A 12217-nucleotide genomic window follows, 5' to 3' on the forward strand; every position below is an offset into this window, starting at 1 on the left:
ATTTAACCAACGGTCTGCTAGCGTATCATTAACAGCAATTAGGTCAGTCGTAGCGTCGGCTAACACAGCATTTGGGAGTAGTCCGCTTGGTGGGATAATCGTCAGCGATGAAAATTTTTTTCCGGTTTATTTTAGCGCGCCAGACTTTCGAAGCAGAGCTGTTTCTGGTGAGTTGTACATGGGAAAAAGTAGCCCTCGAGGTGGTAATAACGTGGCCAAGTCTTGATCGTATTTTTTTCTATTGTGGCTCTTATGTTGTGTGGCGCAAACTAATTTTCTTTTTAACTCTTGATACGTTTTGCCACGTAGGGTTTTCCCCGCCTCTCCTGCAACGAACAGAACGCCAGAAGACAGCCAACCGGTCGACAAACAATTACAAACATATGAAATATTTTTTTGTGCGTAAATAATAGAGATTGAGTTTTAGTGTTTTTCATTACCCATTAGAAAAATATCTGTTCTTACATTAAGAAAGAGACAAGATGTGTTTGTATTTTAAGGCCACGCATAATCAAATAACTTCTACTATGATTTCCTAATAAATAACGTTTATTACAAACGCTCTTTACTAGTATATGTCATCGTCGGCTACATAAAGTGCAGAATATATCATTGCACAGGAAGTGAAATATATCACAGCACACATCACGCATAAACAAAGCTTAACAAAACAAAATAATGCATTTAAAACAAAAAAAAACTACGATGAAATGTAATTAATAAAGTTTAACTAATTGCTATCATTAAGAGAAATGTATAACACTATAGAAGTCACGTTTTTGACACTTGTAAAACCCTTGAAGTTAAAGCAAATAATTTTATTAAGTTTAAAAAGGCAATTTTACCGAAACATTTAAAATTAAAAATGTTTAAAATTAATTTAATTATTTTTTTCTAATCAAATAAAGTCATAGGGTAAATAATGTCCCGATGGTATAAGATATAAATTATTTTTAAATTAATGAATTATTGGCCTTCTATATAATAGTTACCACGCATTTTGCAATAGGTAGGGTAAGGCTTTGCATTGTGTAAACGTATGGCATAAATGCAAAAACATAAAACTATTTAAGTTACTTGACGAAGACTCTCTTGCATTTGTTTTGCCAGCTTATGTGAGGAAATCAAATCATACACCACAATTTGTGATACGAATTTGACAGTTAAGCCAAATATAAGCAGCGACATACTTCGTTAAACCACCCGACGCGCATTGACTCATGTGATGGACTATGAGTCCAAAATCTGGTTTTACAATAAACACGAAATTGGGTAGAGGATATGTTTTCCGCTATGCCATCGTGAAGTGGTAGGCCAGTCAACTTTATAATGAACGCATTCTGGTGATTCACGGTCATCACCTCTGCTTGCTGTGGCGATACCCATAAACGCAGTATATTAGCATTCCTGAAAAAGTAAATAATTAAGTAATTAACCAAAACAAAGGCAAAATAGCATTTTCGGCGCCACATTACACCAATGCATAAACCGATGTCAAATAGACAATATGATTTGCTGTCAGACGTTAATGCAACAGGCTAATCGAAATGTAAACTACAATATTACTGTGTTGTTACAAAAAAATCACCAAAATAAGTTTTGAAGACCATTTATACTAATAAAAAGTCAGCGAAACTACCTAACTGGCAACTAAAAAATATTATATAAAACGTTAAATTATATTGCCTTTGTTCAAGAGATTTCTTTGTTTACCAAACTTTGAAGTATTTTGGTTGTCTTACCGACGGCCATCCAGACAGCTAGTCGCAGCCACGTGAGGGGTTGCAGTTTCAGAATAAGGATGACGTTAATCAAAATGCTCATATAAGGAATGAACGGCACCGCGGGTACCTGAGTAACATCAACACTATTTAAGACAGTGCATGAAATGCATTTTTACAACGATCCCCATGCGGCATTTTTGAACGTCATAGTTGTCTTTAATACAGTTTTTTGTTTTTTGTTTTGGGGTCATATAGTTCACCTCATTAATTAGGCTATTAAACTAGGACCGTAATTCTGCCCGTTACATTAAACAGCACTCTTGGATTGTAATAGACTTTTAACGGCATTTTAACACCAAGTAAAATAAACACAAAATCTGTCATGCAGTATTATTGTAAACTGTTAGGCACAAGTACAAGTGTACCGTTCCGCCAGCGCACAACAAGTGCTTGAAAAGCGTATTCGGTCTGTGCTAAGTTAATTTGAGAAGCAGCTTTAATTACCTTGAACGTCCGTATGGCGTTGTCTTGCTTAAAAGCCGTAATAAAAAGCAAGCTTGCAAAGGCGATTCCCGTCATAGTTATTAAGGCGACCAGAAACCAGGCCTCGGCAATATAGCGATGCCCGAAGAGCAAGAGTGCTGAGGCAGCTGTAGCGAAAGCGATAGATATCAAAAGCGACGCGAACGGAAGAGTTCCGGGCTGGTAGCTCTGCGTCCAGCCGAACAAACGTCCAAAGCTAGACGCCAAAACGGTCGTCTTTATCGTCCCGCAAACGTTCTCGACCACCGAGTCAGAATCTTGGCTGTAAACCGCCTTTCGCTCGGCAATAATATTGTTGGAAGCACCGAAGCTCGTCTCTTCCGTGGCCCTAGATGCAGCTGGTGTTCCATTAGCTTCTCTTGCCTTAACTGTGTCGAGACTTTCGTCAACGTCGTCCTCTTCAAAGGCTTCGTACCTGTAAAAGTTAAATATAACATATGAGTTTATGTGTTAAACCCATGGTGATGTTTGTGCAATAAATTTGTTCATCACCTATTTTAAAGTTAGGTTGATGTACGATCTGTTTATCCGGTTTTGGTTAACCTATTCACACAGTTGTGTTGGTCTAGTCATTCTTCGATGTATATCACACGGGTTCTGTTTTGTTGTTTTTTTAACATTATACTAAACGGTGAATAGTGCGTACTTTGTTGAAAAGAGCTCCTCGGAAACAATACCATACTAAACATTTCAAATTTCGGCTGTTGACATCGACGAACATCACAGAGTAGGCTATGGCTATTGTGAGAGCAAAGGTATTTCAGACACCCAGTCACCTGGTGATGTCGTTGGGACCGTATCTGAGTTTGATGACGCAAATCGCAACAAAGGTGCAAGCGAGTAGCTGCCCGATCGAAATAAACTCGACCAGAGTCGAAAGACTAAAGATCGCAGCCAGCAACATGCAGAACAATCCGCTGACCACAGTGGCTATAACCGGCACCTGTAAAACATTACACAACTATGCCAGAATGCCGGGTGCTCTTGCAAACGTTGTGGTGCCTTACTGACCGATATTAATTTATTCATGATTTAAAAACAAAAATTATCAGTCCCAAGATATAGAAAGTTGGACCTCTAAAATTTTAGGCCTTAAAACTTAAAATAAACTTTTGATTTGAATGTTCCCCCTTATATAAGTTATGTATGTTGGATGTAAAGTACCTACATAAAATGAAAATATTAAATATGCGTTGAAGTAAGTCAGACATTTAGAAGTGTTCGTGAAAAAAGTATAGATAAGGGTGGATTTAAATAACATCGTATTTTAATTTCAGTTGCGCTATTTTTGAGGTAAACGGATTTTACTCAAACATTATAAACCCGAATAAAAAGTCTTTAATAATAATTGAAAACCACACAACAGACTTACGCCGGTCTTTTCGTTGACTTTCGCGAAAGCGCTTAATATAAGTCCGTCACGCGCCATTGCGTAAATATACCGGGGCACGGTGATCATGGTGGCCATGTTGGCCGAGGTCATGGCCGCCATGGCGCCGATGGACACTACGTATTGGGCCCACTGCCAGTTCCGTCCTACGTAAGCTGACGGAAACGGCGCCGTCACCGAAACATTGTACCAGGGCTCCATAAGTGTGAGTGACGTCGACGCACTGACGTAGGCAATGACGACAGCGGAGAGAGAGATGAGGAGAGAAAGTGGAACGTCGCTGCGAAACGTGTACAGTTAGTTCTATCCCGAATACGTCGCCATCAAGAAGTCGTTATCACAAAAAAGCTAATCGACTTCCCGTGCACCTTTCATTAAATCTTGGGGTTTGAAATTAAAATTTATCTTCGGTTTAATTTGCGCATATAGTGTACTTTAATTTTGATAATGAATTACGAAGTCAAAAAGGTCGAGTAGATCGACATCATCTTTATTAAGACGTTTCGATACGAGCTTGTATCGTCTTCAGTTAATGTGACTGAGAAGTAATTCAAGCATCTATTATAAAACATGGGACGTAATTGTTATCAGTCTACGTTTAACTTTAATTTTGGTTGTCAACAATTTATATGATTATTTCCACCCACTTGTTAAACAAATAACACTTTAAATCGCCCCTATTCTAGTATTTCATAACTCAGTACTTTCGTCAAAAAGTAGTACTAATTCTCCAGAAATAATCTTAGTAGCGCGAAGCAAGGAAAAGTGTATACCAACCGTTTGGGATTGATGGCCTCTTCATTGGCAGAAGCAACTACTTCGTAACCAACGTAGGAGAATATAAGGGTGGAGGCGCCACTGATCGTACCCGTGAAGCCAAAGGGGAAAAATCCACCTTTAACCTCTGTCCAGTTCTCAATTCGAGCCAGGTACATTCCCGTAACTGAGCACATTGGTGGATTAGTTGTCAACTATCATATTTTTCATTACAATGGACGGCTCTGGTTGTGATAGAATGTGGAAAATGAAGCAATTATGAACGAACGTTACACACGTAGCCCTTTTAAGAAAAAAATGTGGGAAAAGTTTGTTGTATAGTCACGATAACAAATATACTGGTAGTCCAAGTTATCTTAAACGTTTCGTTGAAAAGTCCTCTGGTTAAATGATTAGTTTCCAAGTGATAACAATTCTAGCATATATCATTTTTAGGTATAATAAGAACAGATTTGTTACAAAAAAATATTAAAAAAACATTTGGCAAGACGCCTTTAAATTTGATAAAAAAATATATAGATCAAGTCACATCTTGCTCGTATTGAGCGGTTGTATGAAATACAATGCTTATCGGTCCCTCAGAAGTTTAGGTTATGTCATCTGAGTAGTGTTGCTGTTCTATCTTGTCCTTTCATTGAGGCCACATTTGAGGGCGGGTGGCGCAATCGTCACATCCGGAAAACAGCAAAACACAAACAAGTCTTGCGTCAAACTTCTCACAGAATGCATTGCGCCATTCTGGTAATTTATGAGCTTCTAACCAAATGTCAGTTTTATCATAAGTTAATGCAGTTCCATTATTTAACGATTGCGGACTATTTTTGTTATAAAATGTTGTTAACTTCTTGCCCTGTATAGTTGCGTTTTTTGTTTTTGTCTTAAGCGATTTCTCTACGAAAACAATTAAAAATCAAAATTTTGAAATTCCTTTCGCCGGGTGCGTTGCAATTTTAACAAACTTTCCCGAAGGCGTCACGAGAAAGAGTTTGAAAACTACTGCAATAATACAATACGAGATAACCCAGCTAAATATTAATGGTATTGTCCTAAGTCATGTCCATGCTGACATTGATATTTTGGGTAGGCCTATCAAATGTTTTAAAAGTGTAGCAAAAATATTTTATTTTTTAAACGATTTGCTTGAAGCCTGTACAATACAATGTTAGGTGTCTTTAAGTTCATATACACAGTAAAAATGTTTGGACTTGTGTTTTCTGTATCCCGAGAAGCAGTCGCATCGCTTCGAACTTCCCCACCCCTTTCCTGGGTCACAACAAATCTTGTAAAACTCACCAAAAATAAAGAGCACGACTGTGATATTGAGCAGCGCAAATATCAAGTTAAACTTTGACGAGAGCTTGACTCCCGAGGCGACGACGACGGTTAAAACAGCCACTACCGCCACAGCGACAAAGTCAGGGTACTTGGCCACCAGGAGGGCGTCCATCGCACAACAACTCACAAAGAAGTTCCTTATCGGATGGCCAAGAAGCCCGTCCAAGTAACTATAACAAGAAGACGTATACGATAGACAATTCAATTTGTTTAAATGTTATACTTAACGTTGGTTGCATGAATGCACAGCTAAGGCCACAACGCACACTGGTGTGTTTAAAGCAGTGCTTTCCAACCAGTGGGTCGCGACACATTGGTGGGCCGCAAAGCATTTCTAAATGTTAAGTTTCGCAATAATAGTAAATTGCATGTGTATGCATTGTTTCTTTTCTTTTTAATTTGTTTTTCATTCGTTTGATCATATCTCGTTGTTGGTCGCTCAATAAAACTTGCATTAAAAGTGGGTTGCGAACTGAAAAAGGTTGGGAAGCACTGTTTTAAATGATATATAGCAAGTTGACGGGTGAATACAAATATGTAGACGTACAGATAAAGACATTTAAATTTAAACATTTTGAAATCGTCTTACTTCACTCAGGGCTAAACCCATTCGTAATGGTAGTTGAAAGTGAAACGTACGTCGAATTCGGCTGTTCTCGTGTAAAGTCAAACACGCTAACTGAGGAGCAACAACTGCCTTTTTAGTATGGAAAGTTAAAAGGTGGAAGGTTTCTTGATATAATTAGCGATTTTGTGTAAAGAAGTAGCTTGTTTTTCTGTTTCAACGAAACTAGTACATGTATTTGTAGGCGTGCCTCGAAAAGGCAAGGCGTCATTTAAGCCACAGGAACAGATAAATCACACTGCAAATGATTGCAGATATTGCTTTTTGTGCATGCTTCTACCATACCAGCGCAGCACGCACCGGAAACCGCAGAGCACGTTACCCACAGTGACACAAGAGCTACTTTCCCTATATTCACCCACGTTAGAGCACACATGCAATTAAAATTAGGCGCATTGAGTCACCTCGTTGATTTGCAAAGAGGCTGATGCTGAATGGTAATCGTTTTAAAACTAAATGACTATAAAACATTCCACTCGATGGTGTATAGTTTTAAGAAAGTTTTTAAAAGCGGGAAAATGTGTCGAAATCATGATACTGTCAGCAAAATAAACGCTATCAATGCATTCGAATTTGTTTTGCTTAGCACTGCTGAAAAACTTTCTTTTTTTTGCAGCATGTTTTAAACATTAAAGTTTTTAAACAGAAGCGCTAAAGTAAGGCATTTCAGCCCCATATGAAACATGTGAATACAAAACGTTTGAACCTTTTTATCTTAACCAGTATTTTTACCACAGGAATTTTATCCCTTCGTTTATTGTTTTATTTCAATAGGCACGGTGCTTTCCCTCTCAAAAGGACAGATGGAGGTATTTAAAGATTGGGTTAACGCTCCGGTCCTTGGATTAACGAGTGTAGGTCATTTAAGCCCCGTAAATCAAACCCACCCGCTCCATGCTCTCGAAACTGCCGACACCGTTACCGCGTGCTCCAGTGCCACGTTCCAGCCAATCAGAAACGCCCAAATCTCCCCCACACTGATGTAGGTGAACTGGTAGGCCGAGCCGGTGACGGGAATTCTTGCCGCAAACTCTGTCGAACAATAAAACTGTACATTTTCTGATAAAAAACGCGTGGACAAGGTGTCGTGAAAAACCTTATGGTTAATAAAACCGGCGCCGAGTTTTATGCGCCATGTAACTTCTTTTAAAAAAGTGAAGTAAACTTTTTAAGGTATGAAGCGCTAATATTTGACGTTAGAGAAATAAAAGCAAAACGCTATATTATATATGTGTGGAATATAACTGCTGATGAAGGTACCTCAAAATATACCTCTATTCAATCTCATGTTCATACTACGATTAGGCGTCGTAAACAAACAAGGTATGCTATTTCAAACCGATCCAGGCTATAGTTCCCACGAAATTGGAAAATAATAAATAGTCTGTTTCCACCCACAAATGACTATTATCAATGGGCGTCAGATGTAATAACAAAGGCGGTATTTCAATTGTTACCTAGCCATACGGAACTCGGTTGCAGCAGCATCAAATCAACCACCAAGTGACAGGTTAAATAACTATAATCACTATACTTTTGCGAAATAGATAACGATCGCTGACACTTTGTGTTGATTCCAACATCACCATCATACATAACGGTTAGGCGTATCGCTTTCCGACTAGTTATTTCAGTACTGTACTCCAATATATAAAAAAAAAACAATAGAAAAAAACAACATCCAAGGGAAAGGTTTACCTTTAAATTTCAATTTGAAGACTGCTTTTACTAATCATGTTTGCCCGGTATAACTGCCAATATTGGCCAATTTGAGCAAAGAGTGGTTTACAGATTATTTTATCTATGGGCCTCAACTGTGAACGGGATTTATAGTGTGTGCTTAAAATGCAGCTGTTTAATGAAGTTAAGACTTACGATATTGTTAAGCAGGTCATTTAATCAAATTTATCGTTTTACAGCGCAAATTAACATACACGTGAGTTGGTAGCACTAAAAATACAACTATAGTTTAACAAAATTGCATCTTATTTTCACTACGGGCAGTCGTTTCTATAGATAACCGAAGGTGGGGTTTACCTGCGTAGCAAACCGCTGAAAGGGCCGACGCAAAAGCAGCCAAGACGTAGCTAATTACAGTAGAAGGTCCGGCCACGTTGTGGACAATAGTACCAGTTAGTACGTACAGGCCCGAGCCTATCATACTGCCAATCGATAAGAACGTAAGATCGGCTAGGCCCAAGCATTTCTTCAGGTCTGTAAACACATAGAGCTCTCTAGTTAGGTATTTTTAACATAAACTACAAACTACAAAACACAAGAATTTTCTTACAGTGGTCATATGTTTATGTATAATTTCTAACCCCGTGAAATTACTAGTCAGGAAATATAAGCTTTTAAAAATGTTACAGGATAGAACCAAGTTTAGCATATGTAGCAGAAATGACTTCAATTGGTTACCAAAGGAAAATATGTGCATTCTTTGTAACAACCTTTTTGTCAGCCAAGCAAGTAGCAACCTACTCGTAAAAAAACGATTGATTTAGGACAGTGTTCGGCAAACTATGGGGCGCAGAGCCAAATTTAGTGGGCCGCGAGTTACTTTTGAATAGTTTTATCTTATCACGTAGTTGTGGGCCGCGTAATAGCCGTACATTTATTGCACTTTATTTTAAAAGTTGGTGTGGTAAATCATTTTTAAATTGGCTCAGATTGGAAAGGCCCACGTTCCAAATGTGACCTGAGAGCCTGTAAAACTATATTTTTATCCAACTTTAACTACATGTAAGCGAAAAATTTTTCGTTCTTCGCGCGTATATTCTTCTTTTATATTATGTTTTACATTATGACATGGTGGTGTTTTGAAGCATCAAGGCGCCGTGAAATATTTAATATTAAAACCAAATATCCTTAATCCGCCACTGTTTTCGTAGTGGTTTTACGTAGTGGACCTTCAATAGCTCTGAAAAGAGTACTTTGGGCCTCGACAAAAAAGTTTGCCGGCCACTGGTTTAGGACATAATACAGAAACCCATTTGATTGCCTTAAAAAGAGGCGAAAGAGAAAATAATAAGAGCAATTATATAACTTCTAAATATCACTTTAGACGTTCACTTACCGCTTCTCATCATATCAGACGATACCGCCTTTTTCCTTAATAAATTTGAGCCAAATTTCTTGCACATACTCGCCATATTTGCTGCTGATATTATTCCAGAAATTGAAGAAGAAGCAGTGCTATGCCCTTTTCTAGGCCCTGTTCAGATCCCCAGAAATTTGCACGACTTCCAACAACAGAAATTAATATGCCTTACAAAAAGCTTTCAGCCGCAACTGTTGAGGAATTGGCACTATAGAATGTTTAACAGGTTAAGGTTTAAAAAAAAAACGGAATTATTGCAGCACATTCATGGGATTCGGTACAAATAAGTAACAAACCTTCTTATAGCTTGTTTATTGCAATGAACCTCTATTAACATAACAATTAGGATAGCACACCAGGAGACTCTTGAATTGTAGACTACCTACTCTAAATCGACATGAAGGAATTAAAGAGTAAAGGGTGGAGCACTTATCTTTTTTCGAAAAATGTTTGGGTTGCCACCAAATAAATGAGCGTTACCAGCTGAACAAAAAATGCCTGAAAACATGGTAAAATGTGACGTGATGAAGAAGATAGCATTGTAGGCAGTAGCACTACTCATTATGACCTGTTTCACCAAGACCGCAATGGTGAAAAAGTCTCTTTGTATATACCACTATATAACTTTAAATCGATACTAGCAACTCAAGATAAACTACATCACAACAATGGTTAAACAATACATATAACGAGTATGTTCGAGCTTTACTGCATTAATATATTTTTTTAAGTATTAACTTTAATGTTCACTTTAATGGTCAACCACTATAAACTAAGTTTTGTATCCTGTTTTTTATAGTATCTTACCTTATTATATTTTACTTTTAAGGCGTGACTTTTCTTTGTGACTGCTTAGCGGTGTATTATCTCCAGGCTTAGCGCTAAAAATCATTTTATAGTTCTTGCTGTTTTCATTTACTACACTACAGCATCGGGTTTACATCTAGACTATATATTAATTCTTTTGAATTTCAGCTAACCATCTTTCATCTGTGAAACTATGTGTCTTAAAAAAGGGCTCAAACAGGATAGCACAGTAAGGAAATTGCCCAAACAAGATAACCAAGCCAGTGAGTTGGCGGGCACAAAACAAACATGCTAATGTGGTTTGGTCTGCTTAAGTCATGGCTATAAAAAATCAGTGACAATCAGCCAGGCGCCGATGAAGATTTTTGATTTGGGCACGAATTTTTTTTCTGAGGCGACGTCACAAAGTTACATCATAACGTGAAAGTCTCATCTTTAAGTAAAATCATAAAGAAGTAAACGTAATAACACCAAACAGTTCGTTTATTTTGTTTAAGGTTGCCCAGGCGGTACTTTCAATTTAAAACTACATGATAAAGATGGTATCGATTAGCCCAATGTGAAAAAGATCATTAACTCGTTTAAGTGACCAAAACTCTCATTTTGGAGGTGCGCGATGAGACATAAGACGCTTTTGTACTAAAACTATTTTACAAAATAGGCTTTGACATACTAGAAACATAAATAATCGCGAAACAAATTTGAATTTTCGTAGCTAAAAATAGGCTAAACAAATCCAGTTTGGGTGGGCCATGGCAACATACTTCCCCACGACCACATGGATCCGCCCTGCAGTCACTTGTGGCTCGAAATAATTTGCGGGTCACACAGCATACTGCATGATTGCTACGAAAGCCTAAACAGTTCATTTAGTTCAACACAAAAGTTTTAAACCATATCCTAACTGTTGAAAAACTTTTGCTGGTCTGTGGTTAATATTATAATACGCGAATGGAGAAATGTTGGAAAGCTCTGAACTAAATAATAAGCGGGCCACAGATAGTTATGCGACAAGGTCCTTAGTTTAAACTAGCTTGAGTATTTACTACTGCCAAACAGGTTTCTGGCTTATTTTCAGCGACAAACAACAAGGCAACATATGGACGTATCATGCGCAATTGCGCATCGTGATCTAATGGTGACTTCAGCTGCCGTTCACGATTTCGCACGATAGAACACAGCGTAATGATATTGCTTTAGGCATCACAGTTATCAACCTTTGCAAATTCGTGGCAATATAAAGTAAAAGCGTTTTCCACTATAAAAAGACCCTAAGAAATCATTGATAAAGACAACTACTTTTTTGGGTGATTATGGTATAATGCAATGTAACCTTGTTTAACAGTACAACCCTGCCAACAGGAGTTTAAATTTCTCGTTTAACAGAACTACCTTCAGTTTTCACTCTAAACCTTGACACATGCAATGCTCACTCCTTACTAGCTTTTCGAAGCAAACAATTTATGATTCACACATTAGTTTGTGGTCTGCTAACCACGGTGGTGCCTCGTGCCACTGCATTCACTACCATAGAATGTAAATTAGTATGCTGTCATCAGCACTGTGACAACTATCCCGCAAATAGTGCCTCACAGGTTTCCTTTATATGTCCACCAACAAATCGTATTTCTAACTGTAAAAACGCTGCAGATTTTCAAGGAAACGCTTCGACTGATATTTGATAACATACACAGCGAGAAGCAGTCGTTTGCGACATGCTTTGCGCCAGTTGTCTACTCAACTTAATCATGGGAGCGTATCAAAATAACAAGCACGGCAATGGGAGATGCCCAATGCCTTTGAATTAAATAATACCTAAACAGTAAACTTTTGATATTACCCCGCAAGCTAATCCTAAACCACAAAAAGCTTATACATATAAAAAAACGTTGCTATAAAAAGTGCGCTAAAATGTC

The 12217-nt window shown here is 38.0% G+C and overlaps 1 protein-coding gene across 1 annotated transcript; it reads right to left on the minus strand.

The window, feature by feature from the left end:
• Positions 1-699: 699 nt before the first annotated feature.
• LOC146136629 (cationic amino acid transporter 4-like) lies at positions 700-9698 on the minus strand. The gene is made up of 10 exons (XM_083395371.1): positions 9471-9698; positions 8432-8608; positions 7282-7426; positions 5728-5939; positions 4435-4600; positions 3640-3937; positions 3044-3210; positions 2229-2682; positions 1743-1851; positions 700-1407 (listed from the first exon to the last, which is right to left on the minus strand). The coding sequence occupies exons 1-10, from the start codon at positions 9544-9546 to the stop codon at positions 1358-1360; spliced, it is 1854 nt and encodes a 617-aa protein (XP_083251497.1). The 5' UTR covers positions 9547-9698; the 3' UTR covers positions 700-1357.
• Positions 9699-12217: the final 2519 nt, after the last annotated feature.

The sequence above is a fragment of the Ascidiella aspersa genome, chromosome 8, assembly GCF_963924565.1.
Source record: "Ascidiella aspersa chromosome 8, kaAscAspe10.2, whole genome shotgun sequence".
In the NCBI taxonomy this organism is placed as follows: domain Eukaryota; kingdom Metazoa; phylum Chordata; class Ascidiacea; order Phlebobranchia; family Ascidiidae; genus Ascidiella; species Ascidiella aspersa.

What these genes read in the sequence shown, in the direction of transcription:
- LOC146136629 (XM_083395371.1), bottom strand. Translation starts at nt 9,546, where the DNA reads ATGGCGAGTATGTGCAAGAAATTTGGCTCAAATTTATTAAGGAAAAAG. An exon ending in AGTCGTGCTCTTTATTTTTG is followed by an intron (nt 4,601 to 5,727) that starts GTGAGTTTTACA and finishes CAATGTGCTCAG; the next exon opens with TTACGGGAATGTACCTGGCT. An exon ending in ACGCCATACGGACGTTCAAG is followed by an intron (nt 1,852 to 2,228) that starts GTAATTAAAGCT and finishes GATGTTACTCAG; the next exon opens with GTACCCGCGGTGCCGTTCAT.